Below are 22,518 nucleotides of genomic sequence, written 5' to 3'. Positions count from 1 at the left end.
CCACAAACATGAAGTTAAAGGTGCGTTAGGTAAGATCTGTTGTAATTTGTGAAGATTACGTCTCGATAGTTCAATAAGATTTGAATGGTTTCAAATGATTTTAAAACTCCTACTAGCTAAAGATGAAAGGAATTAAAATTCCAGGGCGTGCGCTGAGCTGTGATTGGCTGGTGTGCTGTGCTGAGCTGTGATTGGCTGGTGTGCTGTGCTGAGCTGTGATTGGCTGGTGGGCGTGTTGAAACGCTGTACAGGTGAGAGGTGATGTAGGAAGTGTAAAGTGAGTGGAAATGAAGCAGCTCAGTGTCTCGGCTCTCCTGCTCCTGTTGTGTGGAACATTTCCTTCCAGTGCAGGACTGGAGGAGTCTGAACACAAAACTTCTGACTGGACAAAAGCTTTAGAAAACATCAAGGATGGAATCCAGAAGATACACACTTACTACATGTATTTCAAATACATCAAAAACGCTCTGGATTTCATTCGAGGGTCTGATGGACTGTGTGAATTTAAATGCACTGATGGAGGTAAGTAATGTGTGGATTATTATAATAATGTCACATACATTCATGTTTATGTGGAAGGTGCATGTGGTGTGTTTCTGAACTGCTTTAAATGTGTAAAGTGCTTTAAAAGGTACACCAGTGCTCCTTAAGGTCCAGGTATGTAAAAAAAAATTATTTGTTTACACTGCAGTACACTACATTCATGTTCAGGATTCCTGCTGAAAGATCATATTCCCAGTACCACGTCACCACAACCACCAGCACAGGTTCATACCTTCTTATTTCGGACAAAAACAAGCCCAAAACCTCCAATAACTATATACATGCCCATGAGTTAGCTGAAACATTTCTGTATTTGTATTAGAGTTCATTCTAGACTGGTATTGGAACCGTCCGATAAATGAACAACGCTAAGTACACCCATCAAAATGTAAGATTTCAACCACTGCTCAAAATATCACTGAAAAACTGTAAATGAGCCATTTCTGATTCAAACTGTCCGACTCACTGAACAGAGTCGTCAGACTCACTGAACTCTCGTCACTTACTGAAAATCCCAGCTACTGGACATGTTCATGAGAAATGATTGATAGTTAGCAGAAAGACAGGCAACGGTGCTTCAGTGCTTGTAAGTTTTGGTTTTGTTTTTTCTTTACAGGCGTGTTGTCACACCTGCTGCAGGCTTCTATAACCAGCCTTTCAGATAAAGCAATACAACGCAGTTAGTCATACTGGAGCTGTAGTCAGGATGCAGCTCTGATGGCATGTAACATCAACTCACCACATTCTACCACATATCAAGTGGTCTAGAAAGATCTAGCTAAATCAATAGGTCGTATAAGCAAGAAAAAAAATATTAATATCTGATTTGCAATTGTCAGGGTCAGCTAGCAAACTAGATGATTAGCCAACTTCCTAGTTAGATGGTTAATTTACCTGAAGCAACAACATGGAGAGAACATGCAGTTCACCAGAAGGGTCCTGATGAGATCCAGGGTTCCAGGGATTCATAGACTAGGTGTACTGACCACTAGAAGAGGTAGGTGAGGCACCTGCGTGAACTTGAACCCCCCTCCCCAAGTTTCATTTGTGCTGCTTTCGTTTTTAAAATATTAGGCATTTAATTATGGTGCGGTGACGTCACCAGCCCCCCACACGCTCCAAGTTCACTCCAAAGAGGCTCGTTTGTTTGTGATTTGGAGATATTAAAAGAATATTCATAGGTCATTCTGGGGTCACCCCCCCCCCCCCACCACCCCCCCAGGTCATTCAGATTAGTCTCCACCGTTTGTGCCGACAAATATTTCGTTTGTGCTGCTTCCGGTTATACAATTTTAGGCATTAAGTTCTATGAGATGACGTCACCAGCCCCCACACGCTCCAAATTAACCCGAAATAGTCTCAATCGTTTGTGATAAGTGTTTTTACTTGTTACTGTGTGTGTTGTTATGAGAATAACAGTCGTGATAGTAACACTGTCATAAATAAATACACACACACACACCCCATAATCTGTTTGCTGTAGCTCTGTTTATACTTACATAGGGTGTGTGTGTGGGTGTGTGTGTGTGTGTGTGTGTGTGTGTATATATATATATATATATCACACACACACGTGGGGGGGATTTAATGACTTAAATGACTCAATAAATTAAGATTTAAGCCAAAATGATTTTACTTGTGAAATTGAATTACTGTGAACTATCAAACATCCTTTGACGCAAATAATGGACCTTTTTAAAACTTCAACTTAAAAACACTCAGGACAAAAATACTTGAATCTGTGAAAGTATTTAAATGTAAACAATGCAATCAGCCTTTTGTGTGTAACACAGCATGTGGGCATATTTAGTTTTTTTTCTGACATTCCTGTCACTCCACTTCTCAGGTCATCATACATCTCCCAGACACACGGAGACCTCCCGCAGTAGGCCACATAATGTCATCATGAATTCCATTCAATCAATCCATTTCTGAAATGAACCTGAAGATCAAAAGTCCAGCAATCTTTTGGTCTTGGGGAAAGGGACCCTGGCTCAAAATCAGTGTCCTCACTACTGCCACTTGTTTCATGATCACTTTCATAAATAAACCCTGAAGCAGTCCAGATGTTGTGTCTGTTCAGTTTAACAGAAGTATATAGAGCCTTTGCAGTGATCTTGTTTTCTAGCTGCTCACTAAGCTCTGTCCAGATGCTCTGATTAAGAGTAGCTATGTTGCCATTTTGGACTATGGTCTCTCTTCATGAACAGAGGACTGTGAAAACGGAATCCCTGTCGACCGTTGCTTTCTTGGGCATCTGGCATAAGCAAAACATAATTACCCACTGAAATAATCCTGACGCAAAAAATGTCATACACTGTAAACTTGTTTTCATGTATTACCGTATTTGCCTGAATACAAGGAAAATCTAGTAATAATATATAAGGATATTATATCTTATATTAGGACCAATATGGTAATGTGGACCCTTAGACGCACAACGTATTCAAAAAACTAACATGGATACCATGTGCAGCTGTAATTAGCATTTCATAGCTCCATTAGCCATACTAGTATTAGCCATGAGTTTTCTGTTCAAGAAACATTGACAGTGTTCGCTCTCTTGAATGTTGTACCATTATGATTAAAGTTAACTAATAATACTGTAACTGACAGTGTTAAAACACTGTATTTACACTGGCCAGAGTTTTGATTTAGTAACTGTGTGGACTTTTCCTATACTAACACTAATTTCCACTAGAGCATCGTGAACAGAAGTGTCACTGACACCTAGTGGCGGGAGTGAAGTGTAACAGGTGATTCTCCTGGTAAATAAATGAAAAGTTTATTCATGAGAGGCCAGCGAATGAAGTAAAGAGAACTGTTTATTGAACAAATGATGATATGATTTCTCTTGAAAAAGTCTTCGGAAGTTCGACTCTAAAAGTGTGCTCACCCCGAGGAGATCTGTGCCTATAAGTCGATGTCTAATATTTTATAAACGGAAGCAGCACAAACGATTGAGACTATTTCAGGTTCATTTGGAGCATGTGGGTGGCTGAGTGACCCCAGAATGACCTTTGAATAATCTTTTAATATCTCTTGAACCGAAGCAGCACAACCGAAAATTTTTACGGCACAAACGAAGCACAAACAATTGAGAATATTTTGCTGACGTTTTGCGTTGGTGGCGGGGGTGGGGGGGGGATTGCTTCACGCAGGTCTGGGACGCGTTAGTGATGATAAATCGCCAGGATCAGTCCACCCCGGAGGTCCCAGTAGGTGGAATTTGCCAGTAGATCCTCTCACTCAGGAGGATGAAGCCTGCACATGAGACTGCAGCGGACAGCAGATCTTCCTGAATCATTGGGTACTCAACTAATCTTGCGTCCTGCAGTGTTGGTATGTGGGATGGGGTATTCCATACGATTCCCTCTGAAATCCAGAGGTTCCATTGTCCTTTAAGGGAAAGTGAAATTCCTGAATAACTGTAAGCCTCAAAATTGGAGGACTGGTGTCACAACGTTTAGGTCAAGTCGGCTGTAGTGGAAGATACATTATATGGCCATATATATGTATATCACACCCTTATGTGGTTCTTCCCCCAAACTCTTACCACAGTTGTATAGAATGTCTTCGTGTGCTGTGGCATTACAAATTTCCTTCACGGCAACTAAGAGGGCCAAACCTGTTCTAGCATGACGATGCACCTGTGCACAAAGCGATCTCCATGGAGACGTGGTGTGTGAAGGTTGGAAGAAGGTGAAAGAACCTGAGTGTTCTGCACAGAGCCCTGTCTCAACCCCACTGAACTCCTCTGGGATGAACTGGAACTGAAGCCTCCTCACATCAACATCAGCGCCCGACCTCAACCTCACTAATGCTCTTGTAGCTGAATGAACACAAATCCCCACAGCCACGCCCCAAAATCTAGTGCAAAGCCTTCCCAAAAGAGTGGAGCGCATTATAAACAGCGAAAGGGGGAATAAATCTGCAGTGGGACGTTCAACAAATACATATGAGTGTGATGGTCCGGGGGTGGGGGGTGGGGGGGCGGGGCACATACTCTTGGCCATATAGTGTACATGAAGTGTTTTCATCTGTGGTTGTTGCAGGAAGTCCTCCCTGTTTGGAGCGTGTGACTGTCAGGTGGTCACTTATCTGCAACCAAAATATTTCCAAATAAAATTTTTAACAAATATTAGGCAGAGGTGCACAGACTCCCAGGCCCAGAACGGTCAGAGGGGTTTGAAACCTTTTCCAGTAACATGGTTGACCTGTTTACACACTTTTTTTTTTTTTTTTTTTTAATATAAAAAAGAAAAGAAAACACTTTTGGGAGTAAAGTATCCATGATTCAAAAATAGATGTGCTTGAGTGTGGTGTTTTTTGACAAAACTCTTAGAAGTAAAGTCACTAAAGATAATTATACTAAACTGCAGCAAAGTAAATAAACTGCTATATTGACACCAGTTAGAAATGAGAGAAATTCTTTACATTTAGCCGTGACGTGATCATTCAGGAGATTTCTTCTGTTAATCTGCAATGTGGTTAATTTCATGTTGGGGTTTGTCTTTAAAGGAGAAAAGCCCTTTCCCCGACCTGGGTACAATCCACCGCCCAATGGATGCGGCTCTCCGTTGGTTGGATTCCATGTAAGTTTGGAAGAAATTGGACTTTCCTCGATGTTGTTGGTCATAAGCAGATTAGATATATTACTCTACACAACCCCATTTCCATAAAAGTTGGGGGGAAAATTCTAAAATGCAATAAAAAGAAAAATCTGTGATTTGTCAAGTCTCTTGAAAGTTGAATGAACTGACAACAGTACAAAGCAAAGATGAAATGTTTTCACTGGCCAACTTAATTGTATTTTGTAAATATAAACAAATTCAGAATTTGATGACTTCAACACACTCAAAAAACAGAGGGGAAACAGAGGCAGAATAAGACTGAAACGTTTACAGAATATTCAAGTAACACTATTTATTTATATATTTATTTATATAAACACTAATCTGGAGAAATCTCACTGAGCCCTCAGGCGGCGTTGCCTGAGAAATCCTCATGCTGCTGTGAGTTAATATAACCACATGGGCTCGGGAGTACTGCAGAAAGCCGTTGTCACTTAACACGGTCCGCCGCCGCATCCAGAAATGCGATCCGAAACTATATTACGTAAGAGGAAGCCACAGAACAACTCTATGCAGAAATTCCATGGAGTTCTCTGGGCCAAGCTCATCTCGGATGGACTGAAGGGCGGTGGAAACGTGTCCTGTGGTCAGATGAGTCCACCTTTCAGCTTGTTTTCGGGAAAAACGGACCTCGAGTTCTCCGTGCCAAAGATGAAAAAGACCAACCAGACTGTTCTAAGCGAAAGGCGATCAAGCCAGACTCTGTGATGGTACGGGGGTGCATCAGTGCCCAAGGCATGGGTGACTTGCATATGTGTGACGGTACCATTGACATGGAGACGTATATTAGGATTTTAGAGAGACACGTGCCATCAAGGCAACGTCTTTTCCCAGGAAGTCCATGTTTATATCAGCAGGACAATGCCAGGCCTCATTCTGCACATGCCACAACAGCGAGGCTTCGGACACACAGCGTGCATGTGCTTGACCGGCCTGCCAGCAGTCCAGATCTGTCTGCTATGGCACGTCATGAAGAGGAGAATCGGACAACGTCTACCAAGGAGTGTTAAGCTGCTGAAGTCTTGTATCAAGCAAGAATGGGCAAAAATTCCACTTCCTCAGTTCCCAAACGATTAAAAAGTGTAAATAATAAAAAAAAAATTTAAAAAAAGGAAGGGTGTGTTGATTGCATCAAATTCTACATTTTGTTTATATTTACAAAAGACAATTAAGTTGGGGCTGTACCATGAAGCTGGTTCAAGTGACTAGCCAGGTAAGTAAGTTTCAGTTTAGTTTGTGCCAATCCTGGGTTTTAGGTACCATGAAAGTGGCTCGGCTTTTACCGGTGTTCATCGCCATAGTAACTTGCGCTCCATGGCTAACCTGCTCCGGGACGGGTTCTGTTCTGGATAAGAGAACTCAAACCCAGCTTGGACCAATCAGCTGTGAGCAAAGTGACGTATAAGTGACGCAACTAATTCAACTCCCAGTGCAGACTGTAAGAAGAAGAGCACTTCACAGAGAAACATTTCATTAAAACAATTTACATTTATATTAAATTCAATTACATGAAAGATGCGCATGCTCATAGGCCTTCTCTAAATACACGAAACACTTGTAGACTGGATCAACACACTCCCATGACATCTCACTAAAAATAGAGTCCATCATTAAAGTCAGTTTATCAAATTTTGAAGGCATTTTCATCAGGAATAATTCGGGAAATTCTTCACTTTTGGTCAACACAGAAAACTTAGTGTACAAAAATCGCTAAATTTGGAACATCTAAATATGTAGAACTTGAATTGTCACATCATTTGTAATTCAAACCTAAAAATGTTTACATTCTCCAGCTAAACACACTTCTCAATGCACCTGGCGCAGAACCATTCGCACCCAAAATCTCCAACTTCACGTAAGTTGAAAGCAGCATTGATTTCTGTTTTGAGAAGACATCCTGTAATGCTTACTACAGAGTTCTTGATACGAAGAACATCTACTTTTCTGCTTTTCCAAATAGAAGTTCAGGAAAACAGATTGAAGGTGTAATAGAGTACATTCTCCAATATGGAGATAGTAATATACCAATCAGCTTTCTCAGTGAGCTCCAAAAACAAAGCGGTAAGCGGTGCTACACAACCTTGCTTAATGTTTGCTGTTTTTGTTGACTGAGCATATAAATACATGTTTTATTTCGTTACCTTTGAATAAAACTTGTTTTCTTGCAGGTAATTATACATCAGTTCCTCGATCAAGTACAACAGTTCCACTGTTGTCTTCAGCAGCAACTCCAATAATAAAGTATGGTCATTTCAGACATGTGTTAAAGAAATGGAGAATCCATTCATTGTTATGAATCGTGTTTGAAACAAAAAGTTCTAACATTTTTGTCTTCAGATCTGGTTCAGCTGTGGTTCAGGCCAGACTGGCCTTCAACTCCTTCACTCCCATTCCCAGTGAGAGTTTGGTCCTCAGTGCCATCACATCTCTGTTGAGTTCTCGATTCAAAGACCTCAGTGATTCACTAACTGTGCTGAACTTCACCTACGAGAGTATGTTTCCTTTAAATATCACAAATTACAGCAACAACTGTTCACGTTATTGTTCCATCCGTATGAGATCTAAAATATTCTAATGGACAACTTTCTTGATTCCACAGATGTTTCAGAGACATCCTATGCAGTCATCTTCACATTCAGCATCAGTAACATGAGCATTCCAGAGAACCCCGACCTAAGGAATGGCACCTACACCCAAGTGGAGAACATTATCAGTAATGCTGTGAGTGTTCATGACACCTGTTTTATTGCAGTTATGCCAGACCTCAATTTGTGAGACATGGACTCTCCTGGTAATAAAAAAAAAACAATTATTTCTGTCAGAGTTATTCTAGATCTTTCTTAAAGGGCATAATCACAGACTGACAGAGTCGCTATCAGTGTGATGTTGACAAATCTTTATCACAGAATTAATGACTGATATGGGGTAGAATCAGAGACTGATATAGTCTGACTATATAGCTGGCAAAAATATAAACCTAGCGAAAGCACAGATATAGAGAGGCTATGAAATTGCACACACCCCTGATCAAATTGGAGTGTTTTTGATGTAGAAAATGAAGCCACGATCATGTCTGATCTTTTTCCATCTGCAAGTATCTCTTGTGATGGCATTTTGTCAGTTGCATCCCGGGCTTGACTTTGCTTAGTCTGGCTATAATTTTCATCCTCAGTTCAGTGGCTCCAGTTGTCATGGCTGGTGGTGGGGTATCATCTGTTTTTTAACACTGCTCTCCTGTATCAGGGTCAGCTTAGTACATCCAGAATCCATATTGATTATTAGCGTTCCCAATCTGATGGAACCTCTCTTCTATGTAAATAAACATATGTAAATAAAGTCAAGAGTAAAACAAAATGATCTAAAGTACTTTTATTTACATTTATATTACATTTATTCACTTATCAGATGCTTTTATCCAAAGCAACTGACAAATGAGAAAAATACAAGCAAAGCGATATATCAAGCAGAGAACAGTACAAGTAGTGCTACCATACAAGATCCATTAATTGAGTTCCTGAAGAAGCAAAGTGCACAGAGTAGAGGTGTAAGTGCAAATTTTTATTTATTTATTTATTTATTTATTTATTTATTTATTTGAGTTGGTTAGGTGTTCACGGAAGAGGTAGGTCTTTAGCTGTTTTTTGAAGATGGTGAGAGATTCTGCGGTCTGGATTGAGGTTGGAAGTTCATTCCACCACTGAGGAAGAGTTAGTGTGAAGGTTCTGGAAAGGGACCTTGCGCCACGCTGAGTGGGAACTACTAAACGTCAGTCGCTAATCGATCGCAGATTGCGTGAATGAACGTAAGCCTTCAGGAGAGAGTTGAGGTAGGAGGGTGCTGTTCCAGACAAGGTCTTGTAGGTGAGCATCATTGCCTTGAATTTGATGTGGGCAGCTACAGGAAGCCAGTGGAGGGGGATGAAGAAGGGTGTGACATGGGTTCTCTTGGGCTGGTTGAAGACTTCTGAATCGTCTGAAGGGGTTTGATGGAGCTGGCTGGGAGGCCCGAAAGTAGTGAGTTGCAGTAGTCCAGTTTTGAGATAACAAGAGCCTGGACTAGTATCTGTGTAGCCTGTTCGGTGAGGTAGGGTCGGATTTTCTTGATGTTATACAGGATGAACTTACAGGACCATGCAGTGGTCTGTAAAGGTCAAGCTGTTATCAAGAATCACCCCAAGGTTCCTGGCCGTCCTGGTTGGCTTGAGTGTGCTGGAGCTGAGCTGTACAGTGAGGTTGTGGCTGATTGAGGGACAGGCTGGGATGACGAGAGGCTTAGATTTTGCCAGGTTGAGCTTAAGATGGTGTTCCCTCATCCAGACCGAGATGTCCGACAGGCAAGCAGAGATTCGTGCAGAGACGGATGGGTCGTCAGGCTGGAAGGACAAATAGAGCCGGGTGTCATCAGCATAGCAATGATATGAGAAGCTATGAGACTCAATCACCTGCCCTAGAGATGTAGTGTAGATAGAAAAGAAGAGTGGACCCAGAACTGACCCCTGTGGAACACCAGTTGTGAGTTGCTGAGTTTCAGAAATACCTCCCCTCAATGATACCTTGAACGATCGGACAGAGAGATAGGATTCCATCCAGCGCAAAACCGTTCTGGTGATGCCCAGGCTGGAGAGGGTTGACAGGATCTGACGGTTCATGGTGTCGAAAGCAGCAGAGAGGTCAAGTAGGATGAGGACAGATGATCTAGAGGTTGCTCTTTTTAGTCGTAAGGCTTCAGTGACGGAAAGCAGAGCAGTCTCCGTGGAGTGATTGCTCTTGAAGCCAGACTGCTTGATGTCCAGGAGGTTGTTATTTAGAGCTTAAAAACATGTTCAATGTTTGGATTTGTTTGTATAAAATAAATAAATAAATAAATAAATAAAAGATCACTGTCTCTGATGTGGGTAATGGCTACTACACACTAGATGACTTTAAAAGACGTCGGGTTGTGGTACCGTTCATATTACTCAACTCTCTGTCTTGTCACGGAAGTCGTAGGGTTTTCAAATTACCGCAATCGGTGACAGGGTTGAACACATTACAAAACATTTCACTATTGATGAATCCCCGATGACCCTGCCTGGACTCCAAATTATGTTTCACAACAGAGTACACGCGAGAAGTTATATGAGAATTACACAAGATCACGAATTCTTGTGCTTGTCCGGTCGAGGTTCTGAAAATGGCGGATAGCAAAAAGCTTGCGATACATTTAGTTTGTGCGCTGATTTGCAGCAAAAACTCAAAAAAGAAGAAAAAAAGGCTATGGAGGAGAGAATGGTTGTGGAGACGCAGGCAGCAAGGATTTTCTGTTCTGCGGAGAGACTTGGAGATACATCAGGACTCCTCCCACTGAAACTTCCTCGACCGTGCCCCGTTTCTTGCACTCTCATTGGCTGTAGGTCAATGCTGCAGTTATATTCAGTCAAAACACATTACACAGGTCCAGATATTTAACATGCTAGATATCTCGCTGACATTGGCGACTCATTGGCAATTCTCTCAGATCGCGTCTTTGATAATTCATGCTTGTCACTCACAGGAGCGAGTTCTGATTTGCCTGTGATTTCAGGCTTTTGTCAGCGATCAAGACAAAACTCTCGGCAAGTGAAAATCGGGCCTTAAATTGTGTAGTAAACTCAGCATAACATTACATCACAAAAGTTAGGGTGCCCATATTCGTTTTCCAAAAAGAGGATACTTTTTTTTGGAGAGCGGTGGGGTGGAGGTGTGTGTGTGTGAGGGGGTCTTAATAGCATTCAAAACAACGTTACTATGAATGCAGTCTTTAATACTCTGAAAAAGACACACTATTAGCATCATAAATATATATAAATAAATTGGTTTCACTCCGCCCACGTTTTACATTTTTTCCTACCTTCTTCTGAATATCCAAGAATAAAATAAAATATCAGATGCCACTTATGAACCTTCATTTACACATTTGAATGTGTAATACGAATGTAATACGAAGCAGTGTGATAACATGAAGTTAAAAATGACCTTATTTGGTCATGGGCATCATTTCGACTCAGGACAGTTGGCATTCGCTGATATTGTCAGGCAACTGTTTGACACTGTACAGAACAGTGTTTCACCTTCACGCATTCGCTGAGAGTAGGCAACAACTGAGAGGCAGGAATTTGGCCAGTAGTTGCTGCGAGCCTTTTATAATCAACCAATTGGTGTGCGAGAAGGCGGGACTTACAGAGAGGGGTTAAAGCAATGCAAACATGCGCACACATGATGCATTTATGATGTATTAGACCATAAGCACATCATAATAAAACTAAAGTTGAATCACAGACATTTTAACAAAATTAGAAAACTCGTCTGGACGCTTATCTTAAGGTCCAAAAAAGAGGACGTATGGTTACCCTAACAAAAGCATTTCAGAGGAAAATTTGTGTTAATTTCTACCAAATTAACTTTGCACAAAATTTATTTGTGCATGCACCAGGAGGTTGCTCAGGTGACCCACGACTGGCAAGAGAGAACCAGAACTATAATCAAGCAGCTGTCCATATTGTGTTATGTCAAAAGATTAATTTCTTTGGTTTTAAATGAAAAAAAAAATTGTAATCCTGACAAAATGTACTTGTACTCTGATGACTTTTTCTTCTGACATAACTTTAACAGATTACAATGACTAGTTACCATTTTTTTGTACCCTGATTGTTATGCCTTTACTCCCCAAGCCTGGATATATATAGTGGAACTTTCATATATTCTAGATTCATTACACATTAAGTGAAACATTTCAAGCATTTCAAATTTTTTTGTTTTAATCTTGATGATTATGGCTTACAGGTGGTTGTGTGTACTGAATCAGACTGAGAGATTAAAGGCTCAGGAAACCTTTGCAGGTGTTTTGAGTTAATTATCTGATTAGAGTCATCTCAGGTCGACATTTCTGTATCATAAATTCTTTATTCTAATGTTTTGAGATTCTGGATTTTTGATTTCTATTAGCTGTAAGCCTTAATCATTCAGATTAAAACAAACAAAAAAAAAAGGCTTAAAATATTTCACTTTATGTGTAATGAATCTAGAATGAGTGTAGAATTTCATCTTTAATTGGGTTTAACAGAAATATTGCATTAACCATTTAGAAAGTACAGACCATTGTCACAGGCTCAAAAGTAATTGGACTGATAAGCAGTTTCCTTGGTAATGTGGCCTGTTTCCTTGTTATTTCATGGCAAATTAAGGAGATAAATGGTCTGGAGTTGATACCAAGCATTATATTTGCATTTAGTAGCATTACATTGAAAAAACAAACCAGACCTATCAGAGAGATAACTGAAACTGTAGAAGTGGCCAAATCAACAATTGTGTTGTGTAAATGTTGAACACACAAAATAATCAACTACTGATCATTAAAACAAACTGTTACAACACAGACTCAAAACAGGATGTAAGTGCAGGTGAGCACAAAGTTTATTAAGATGGTAGACAAATTCAAATGTAAGGCAAAATCAGTATGAATAACAGCCCAAAGTCGAGCAATCAGCAAACAGGGAATCAGAAGCTAAACAGTAATATAAAACATGGGGAAAGGCAAAGAGCAGAACAAGAGCAGTGTAAACCACTTGGTACTGACAGAACACACAGGAAACTGAGCTATTAATTCACAGTGAGGCTGAAACAAACAAACCAAAAAAAGGCTTATAAAGGTGCACAGTGACGTATGTGTGATTGAAAACGGGTGTGCGTCGTTAAAAGTCCGGTGACTGTGAGCGTGGAGTGTAGGTGTGTTGTGGGAAGTGGCGACTGGGCGGCCATGTTTGTAGGCCGCTCTGCATGCTGGTAAATGGAGTTGAAGTTGTAGTTTAACCTAACACAAACAAACAAATATAAATATTCTGTCTGCATCTCCATTAACAGCGCAATAATAATCTACTCAATTCCACAATGTTTTTCATCATATACATTTGGTTTTTTTTAGCTTACCATAATCCTGGCTGGCCCAGTGAATTCTACTTTCCATCCTCAAAACTCCAACTTCACGTATGTACCAGTAACTTTTATAAACTCAGTGTTGCTAATATTACACTGAATTACACACATCTAATGCTATATTGTCTGATTTACAGGAACATATTTAATCAGATTGTCGGGGAAATGCTGTACAATTTCCAAAAGGAAAACATTACACAACTAATCAACTTGCTCAATATTTTAAACGGTACAACATTGTAACTATATCATTGAACTAACTGTGTATCTTACATATGACCTTTAATTGCAGTAAATATATATATATTTTACTTGCTATATATATATATATATATATATATATATATATATATATATATATATATATATATATATATATATTAGTTAGATATTGTTTTTTGCAGGTTTGTCACCAACCACCACTGTGCAGAGCACTTCACCTCCATCTATGTAAGTGCTTTCGTTCATAAAATAATTTCACTGTGAGCTATTAATGAATGTGTCCTTGTGTCATTAATAGTATCTTCCATTAAAGCAAGTACTGGCCCTTATTCATCAACGTTGTGCAGAAACGAGTGCAGATTTTAACACACTGAATGATGTACACTTTCAGAAACTAACCCTAGGCACTTATTTACATCACACAGATTTCCAGCAAACAAATCCATTTTGAATTGTACTAAAAAAAGTACCCAAGCCTTTTTTCTAAAATTATGTTACTTTGTGTTATGATACTGTACTTGTAAAGGTTAAAGGTGAAATGAACTATATAAATTGAGCACAAATATATAAACGAATACATAATTGAATAAAGAAAACTAAATCAAATATGGTATGTCCGAGTGCTGATGTGAAATAAATATAATCATTTGAAAAAACATGCAATGATCTTCAGATGTCTTTTGAAAATTCCAGGTGTGTGATTCGTCTTCACCTCTGGTTCACATGTGTACACTTTACATCAATACTATACTCCATTACCTATATATATATTAATACAAGGTACCTGCTTGTGCTATAGTTTTTTTTATGCTTAGAGTTGTATTGTTGTTATTTACACTATTCTAGTAAACTATAGTTATTGACTATGATTTTGATCATTTAAGTGCAAATTTACACACACTACAAGCAGATGTGAGTTTAATCGTACAAGATTAGATAAGATAGAAGAATGGGTGAATTAGGAGACTGCTGGTGGAATTTGCATATGCACAGATTTACAGTCAGATCTGACCATATGCAAGTTTGATGGATATGGACCATATATTCAAATTTATCTGGACATAAATTCTAATTAGTTGACTTTTTAATTATTATTAGTATACATTTATTCCTCATTCATCTGCACATAGAGTGGAGTAATCATATCTTACTTCCTCTCCTGTTTCAGACTGGGGACTGTGTTGATTTATATCCGTCTAGTGTTTAAGAACTTGACCAATGTACCAAGTGAGGCTGATGTTCTCAAAGCTGCCAATGCTCTGCTAGACTCAAGTGTCAGGTTGGCACGAGATACTGAAACAGTAAGAGTGTATAATCCTGTCAGCATACAGAATGTCACCTACCAGAGTGAGTCTCTTTCCTGATTATGCAGTTCTGTAAAAAATATTTATAAATATAAAGTTTATAACCCTCATATTTTCTTTCTAGAATTCGGCATCAACTCGTACATTATTAGCTTTGGATTTGAAATTAGCAATATAAGCTTTACTGTAAACACGGGACTACGGAATGAAACATATGATGTAATCCAAAGCACCATCAACCATCTGGTAAGTATGGACAATCTTGTGGTTTTCTCCTAGGTCTTATAATAAAATCAAATCAAATGTAACATTTCTAATTTATTTGAAACATTATGAATATATATATATATATATATATATATATATAATCTTTACATTTATATTTATATTTAGCTTAACAGAATTCTGAATGCCCCAAATTCTACACCATTTACCTTCCCAAGAGCAAACTATATGTGAGTACTGACTCGAATGTCTCCTAAAACAAATTTATATGTGAAAAAACTGAACTTTAAAATATAAACACAGTTTATTTAAGTTTGTCTCATTCCTTTTAGGAGTAACTCTACCATGATTGTGGCTGATTCAGAATATGTCTTTTCGGAAGGTGATATCAATTTCAAACCAAGTGGATTTCTTTCTCAGATACTCGTAGTTAGTGGTCTGAGTTCCCCATCCCCTAACACCACAGTTCCCACTTCTAATCTCACTTCTGAGTTTGGTTTGTTATCAACCCTCACTGAGAAAGAGCTTCCAGGATGGGCACTGGCCATCATTATCCCCTGCATTATAGCTATTATTCTCATACCATGCTGGATTCTACTCTGCGTAAGTGGCAACAAAATGTTAAATTTTAGTATCTTTAGTATACTTTTACAAATAAAGATTTTTAGTTTCACTTAAAAGAGGTAACAAACATCAGATTTATGACAGTTGGCATCTCACCTTCTTTTCTTTTTCTCTTTTTTATGTTTCTCTCAGTGTCTGCTGTGTGGCTGCTGTGCTGGTTTAAGGAGACGTTACAGTCGAAGGCGGTCCTACAATGTCCAATACACAACACGAAATGGACTCTTTTAAAAACAGACTGAAAGCAGACAGTTCCTCCCAAAAGATGTTAAAAAAAACTGAAAAAAAATATCTAGTTTGATTTAAAGAAAATAATATAATTTATATATTTAACTGATTCATACTTTCCATTTTAATTGATTATTTCTATGCCACAAAATCAATACATTTCTAAAGTCTTCATTAGCAGATATCATATGAAACTTTTCTAGGTTGAAGTGAATGAAATATTGAATGCACTAGTGAATAATACTTTCAATTTAAATTTTAATTTATTCTTTAAATGAATGTCTTGGAAATAAATGTAATCCAATTCTAATTAATAATAATTATATAATAGTTTTAATTTTTTTTTCCTGACCGGGCATTTAGAATATAACACAAAATTCTTTGCAGTCTGTTTCACAAGCATTAACAACACAGCAAAGCTATCTAAAATAAATTAGCACACTTGCGCCTGTACAGGAGTACCACACATCAAGTCAATAAATTAAAATCGTCTGATACAGCTGTGTAAAGTGCAGGTATACAGTGGTACTGAGTCTTACTGGGTTAGGTGTTTGAATAGTCCAGGTGAGTGTTGAGTAATCTCACTGCCTCAGTGAAGAAACTGTTGCAGAGTCTGCCGGTGGTGGCACGGATGCTCCTGTACCTTCTGCCAGATGGCAGGAGGGTGAATAGTCCAATTAAAGGGTGAGAAGGTTCCTCTACAATACTAGTGGCTTTGCAAATGCAGTGGTTGTTGTAGGAAGTGTTGATGGTGGGTAGACAGACCCCGATGATCTTTCCAGCTGTCCTCCCAATTCACTGTAGGGTCTTGCGGTCAGAGACTGGTCTGCTTCCGTACCACACGGTGAGACGGCTGGTCAGGATGCTCTCTTTTAACCCTCTGTAGTAGGAGGTGAGGATGGGAGGGTTCCCTTCAGCTCCCTCAGGAAGTGGAGGCACTGCTTGAGCTTCTTGGCCAGGCAGGTGGTGTTGAGAGTCCAGGAGAGGTCCTGTGTCATGTTCACCAAGAAGCTTTGTGTTAACTAAGTATTTTAAAAGGAACTTCAGTATGATCATCATTATAGTTTGAACTTTAAGTGTCTTGTATAGGATGTTCTCTTGTATCTCTTTTAACTGAAATTGTCAACTATTCTCTGAACTATTCTCTGGGTGCAGCTGAAGAATTGGGCAGAATTTCAGAAGAGCTCTACTCTCATTTATTTTTAATGTGCTTTTCAGTGCACTTTCAAAAAAACTCAACTAAAAAGGGCAAACCAATCTAGCTCCGCCTTCACCAGCTTTTGCCTGGTTCAAGTTCAAGGTTCTAGTTCATGCTCTGTGGGCATGAGTACGTGTTTCATGAACTACCAGCTCTGCACCTCTCTCTTTCCCTCTAGTTATCACAGTTACTGAAAGCACAAAGAAACTATATTAAGACTGGCGGTAATAGGTGGACACAGGTGAGAATTATCACATTAAGAGAGGTGGGTAGTCATAATTTTACTCAAGTACAAGTAAAACTACTTCTATTACTTAAACTATTTAAATCTCAGACTACATGCAGAACTGTAAGTCACCCATGTGAATGGGTGAATGAGAAACAGTGTAAAGTGCTTTGAAGAACCGCTAAGGTTATAAAGCGCTATGTAAGTGCAGACCATTTACCATTATATGTGATAAGCTAATTATCTGAACTACATATATTCATTAATATTTAACAGTAACAGAGAAACGCCACCGGTTGTACTGAAGTAAAACTACATTTCTAGTCTTACAAGTCCATTTTATTTCAAAAGTAACTCAAGTAAATGTAGTCCATTACTACCCACCTTTTCATATTACCTGCTGGTTCAACCCACCTCCTATTTATCCACAGCTGATGCACGACCACACCCCCACTACCACAATGTTATCCTTTAAGGTACCTGCCTGGTATCATCCCATGGTAAACCCACGGTGATCTGTAATCTATCCATCCTCAGCAGCAGCTGGGACCATCAAGGGGCAATGCTAACCCTTATCAGTGGATAAGACATTGGACTGGTTGTGAGTTCAAATCTCAGCACTTCCAAACTACCACTGCTGGGTGCTTCACCCTCAACTGCTCAGATGTATAAAAACATTAGATAATTGGAAGTCACTCTGGAAGAGGCATCTGCCAAATGCTGTAAATGTAAATATTTATACTCTACTTCATTTTGGAGCCACCTTGACCTAAGAAGCACTTACATCTGCTGAGGTTCGCCCCTCATGGATACCCTAAAGATGATTCTGGCTGTTTTCTTTTGAGCAGCCTAATGATCGCTTTTGTTAACAACCATTGCTCAAGTCTCTTTTATTACACAGTGGATAATTTCACCTGGATAATTTCATATTATAGACCAAAAGCTAAAACTCTACTGAGTTCAACAATGACCCTGCTTTTATACTGACGATCTTTAGAACATGCTGCACTGCTTGACACTATAGTCTACAATTGTAGCAGTATAATGACTTTCTATATTCTATATAATGAATACTCTCACTATTCACTGTCACCCAAAAGAAGATGGGTTCCCTTTTGAGGCTGGTTCCACATTTTCTCCTTACCACCATATTACTGCTCATGAGGGATAAATCTAAATCCTCACCTATATCCAGATATCTATAAAGCTGATGTGTGACAATGACCATTGTAAAAAAGCACAATAGAATTAAAATGTAATTGTTTTGAATCAAATTGAATCGAAGCAGTGGTATGTTCTCAGTTTATATGAGCATAGATATCATTTTAATATTATCACTGACTAAATAGGAATTCTATAAAGCACTCCTTGAACATAATAGCATATAAGTTTGGAACACCTTAGACTAAAATGTCAGCCTATCTCGTCTCTTACCATGCTCTCTTGTACAAATTCTCATCAGATGTGACGTTAAACATGGCGCTGTCATAGAATGCCACCTTTGCCACAAGTCAGTTTGTGAGATGCCCTGCTAAATCTTCCCTGGTCACGAGTAAGTGCTAGTTTAGAGCTGTTTTTTCAGGGTTCAGGCCCCTAAGTTCCAATGAAGTATAATGTTCGTACTACAGCATACAAAGACATTTTAGACAAGTGTATACTTCCAACTTTATGACAACAGTTTGGGGAATGCCCTTTCCTGTTCTCCAGTATGATTATGTCCCTGTGCAGAAAGTGAGAGCCATAAAAGACATGGTTTGGTGAGTTTAGTGTGGAAGAAATCCACAGAACCATGACCTCAACCCAACTGAGCACCTTAGGGGATGAATTCATCCAACATAACTGCCTGATCTCACAAATTCCTATAAACGCACTCCAAAATCTTTATTTAAAAAACAAAACAAAACAAACAAAGCCAAAAAAAACCCCTTCCCAGAAGAATGGAAGCTGTTATAGCTGCAAAGTTCGGGGGACGACTCCATATATTAATGTACATGGTTTTGGAAAGGGATGCCAACAAGTTCATATACTGTGGTCAGGTCTCCACATATTTTTGATCATTTACTCTATCTATCTATCTATCTATCTATCTATCTATCTATCTATCTCTCTCTCTCTCTCTCTCTCTCTCTCTCTTTCTATATATATATATATATATATATATATATATATATATATATATATATATATATATATATATATATACACACACACACACACACACATACACACAAGCTATAGACTAGCCAGCTGTCTAGCTATCTATTAAATATGAGAAACATTAATGATATAATTATGTGATTTATTTACACTTTCATCGCAATCTACAGAATGTCCAATATCAGTGGCTCATCAAAATAGGACAATGTAGTTCATTTTACAACTATTAAACCATATTATTATTATTATTATTATTATTATTATTATTATTATTATTATTATTATAGTATTATTTGTAATATATATTAATAATGGCTTCCAGAAAGTTAAAGTATCAGTGGCAGGAAGAGAGTAGTTCACCTGAAAATTGCTGTGTCCCGTTATGTGAGACCTCCTCAAAGTTCAACGCTATACTGAGTTTCCACACTTTTCCTGTGGATGAAGAATTTAAACATACCCATACACTGTAATTAGAACTATCACTAAAAGCCCTTTTACTGACTATGCCTGTCTTTGTACAGATGTGGCACCCACAAAAAAAAATCTGTTTAAAACATGCATTTTATTCAGATTTCAGCTGGGTTTTTTTCTGTCCTCCTACTCTCACCTATGGGGCTTCTCTGACTTCCTCATCGACCTGAAACATGTTGCCCTCACGCTGATCTCTTCCATCGCCTGATCCTTATTTAGTGTGGTGTGTGCTGTGATTAAAACGTCACCCTTATTAACTACATGGCCAATGGGCTATCTCCCTACCACAGTATTTAAGCTGTTGTTTTTTGTGTCACGGAAGGCGTCATGGTCGAAAACCTCCCACTTCCTTTCATTGCTACGGACTACAGAGTGTGACGTTGGGCTACCGAGACTGTGTGCATGGGTGGTGTGCCATCAAGGCTCCCATCTGTGTAGCAGGACAGTTTAACTTAGCCTGGGACAGAGCGCCAGCTGTTGTTGTCATAACTATTAAAGAAGCCAGCATATGATTTTCTTATGTGCCATCGTGAGTATTATATCATCGGATCACGGGTCCTTGATTTTGCATGCCTTAAGGCAGGCTGAGTGAGATGTGGTCGTTTCGGTATAGCTCCTCCCCCTCACTCGCGGAGCCACGTTGCTGTTTGGTTCTGCTTGCTTTGGGCTGCTTTTATTTTGTTTTATTCTGCTTGTTCTGCTTTGGGCTGCCTTGGGCTGCTTGGTTTTGTTCTGTTTTATTTTGCTTTGCTTTAGGCTGTTTTGTGTTTCCTTGTTTTGCTTTGTTTTTACTCTGTTTTATTTTGCTTGGCTTTGTTTTGTTATTTTGCTTTATTGGTGTTGGTAACCAGGTGGGCAGGAGATGGCAGAAGGAAGTATGATGGGGTTTGAAGAAGATGGCGGGAGAGATAGGAGTGTATGGAACATAATACGATCGAGAGAATGGAAAAAAAGGAAAAGAAAACGTCACAGAGGAAACAGATAGCGAGCAAAATGTTAGCTTAGCAACAAAACAGGAAGAGGAGCACAAAGTAATCATAAAATTATCTCAAGAAGGGAGAATGTTTGGTGAGTGGAATCCAGTTCAGCTAACCAAATCGATAGACAAACTACTGGGTGAGGTCAAAAGTGCTAAAATATTGAGAAGTGGATATCTACTGATTAGTTGTAGAAAGGGAAAGCCATGCAACTGAATAAAATAGATGATAAAAGAGTTCACTGTTCGTTGATTGGATATAAAAAATGGGTTTGAGGAGTCATCTCAGGGATACCTACAGGTGTTACAGAGGAACACATAAAAGACAATATCTCAGGGACAAAAGTACTAGAAGAAAAACATCTTAAATCAAGTAGAAATGGGGAGAAATGCGACAGCTTGGCTGTGATGATTAAGTTTGATGACTCTAGGCTGCCAAGTAAGGTGTACATAGGATATATGAGCTATGAGGTCAGGCCATATATTCCTCCACCACTGAGATGCTTTAAATGCCAAAAATATGGCTATGTAGCAGCAATATGTAAGGGCAAACAGAGATGTGGTAGGTGTGCAGGCGAACATGAGTACGGGAAGTGTGGAGAAGGAGTAAAGCTCAAATGCTGCAATTGCGGAGGAGAGCACAGCACAGCTTACCGTGGCAATGAAGCCATCAAGAAGGCAGTGGAGGTGCAATGAGTGAAGACATTGCAAGGAATAACGTATGCGGAAGAGGTAAGGAAAATGTCTGGTGAAAGGAAGGACTATAAACCAGAAAACAGAGATAGACCTTGCAGGGGCTGTGAAAAGACTGCAGTAAAGTAAGATATGCTAATTATGAGCAAGAATGAATTTGTGTTGTTTATGGTTGAGGTTATAAATTGCTCAGCACAGACCGAGAGAAAGAATGAAAAGATCAAAATAACAGTTAAATCAGCTGAAAATTCCCTTGGTATTAAAGGACTCAGCAGTGAAGGAGTGTAAGAAATGTTAACTGCAGGAATCTCTAACTCTCAGTCATGGGCTGGCAGCTCTTCATGATCCTAGTACTATTGCAGTGGAATGCCATGAGTCTTATAGCTAATGGACAAGAATTCAAAAAGTTTGTGACTGATCTGTTAGATAAACCTCATGTAATATGTGTACAAGAGACATGGTGAAAACCACAGTTAGACTTTGTAATCTATGGATATACTACAATCAGAAACGATAGGGAAACGGGTACATGTGTAGGGGTAGCAACTTTTGTAAGAAATGATGTGAAATATAACCTAATCAATAAAGGGAAAGAACATGAATCTGTGGTCATCAAAATATGGACAGGAAAAGACAGTATAATGATAGTCAACTATATTATAGTTGGATTATACTATATTATAATCCCTGTAACAGACTGAGCACTGATACACTGAATGCAGTATGTGGGTTGACAAGGGAAAATAGTATGGCGTGGGGATTTAAATGCACACAGCACAATATGGGGGAGTAAGAACACAGATATAAATGGATCAGTAATAGAGGAATTTATAGATGATAAGAACCTGGTATGTGTTAATGATGGGAAGGGCACACGGTATAGTAGTTCACATAACACAGAAAGTGCTATTGATCTGACAATAATGACTGAAATAGCAGGAATCAGCACATGGGAGATTTTAGACCAGTCGACAGTAGGTAGTGATCACTATCCAATAATAACCAGGATTGGAATAGAGATACACCAGGATAGCGAAGTGAGAACACCATGGGGGAGGTTAGATAAAGCTG

At 39.0% G+C, this 22,518-nt stretch overlaps 1 protein-coding gene across 3 annotated transcripts; it reads left to right on the top strand.

Moving 5' to 3' along the window:
* Positions 1 to 266: 266 nt before the first annotated feature.
* Positions 267 to 17,384, top strand: LOC108263796 (uncharacterized). 3 transcript variants are annotated; one of them, XM_053679919.1, is made up of 15 exons: positions 267 to 522; positions 5,065 to 5,138; positions 6,971 to 7,032; positions 7,141 to 7,238; positions 7,346 to 7,418; positions 7,515 to 7,669; positions 7,777 to 7,898; positions 13,116 to 13,177; positions 13,264 to 13,355; positions 13,531 to 13,576; positions 14,517 to 14,695; positions 14,777 to 14,898; positions 15,046 to 15,107; positions 15,210 to 15,480; positions 15,634 to 17,384. In XM_053679919.1, the coding sequence occupies exons 1-15, from the start codon at positions 288 to 290 to the stop codon at positions 15,727 to 15,729; spliced, it is 1,749 nt and encodes a 582-aa protein (XP_053535894.1). In that variant the 5' UTR covers positions 267 to 287; the 3' UTR covers positions 15,730 to 17,384. The 3 variants fall into 3 exon arrangements, with proteins under 3 accessions (XP_053535894.1, XP_053535893.1, XP_053535895.1); XM_053679918.1 differs by having other exon boundaries at positions 268 to 522; positions 7,138 to 7,238; XM_053679920.1 differs by lacking the exons at positions 6,971 to 7,032; positions 7,141 to 7,238; positions 7,346 to 7,418 and having other exon boundaries at positions 502 to 522.
* The last annotated feature ends 5,134 nt before the right edge of the window (positions 17,385 to 22,518 follow it).

This window comes from Ictalurus punctatus, chromosome 3 (assembly GCF_001660625.3).
Source record: "Ictalurus punctatus breed USDA103 chromosome 3, Coco_2.0, whole genome shotgun sequence".
NCBI lineage: Eukaryota > Metazoa > Chordata > Actinopteri > Siluriformes > Ictaluridae > Ictalurus > Ictalurus punctatus.
Note: the sequence above shows the minus strand (reverse complement) of the source record. Positions and strands in the feature narration are given on the sequence as shown.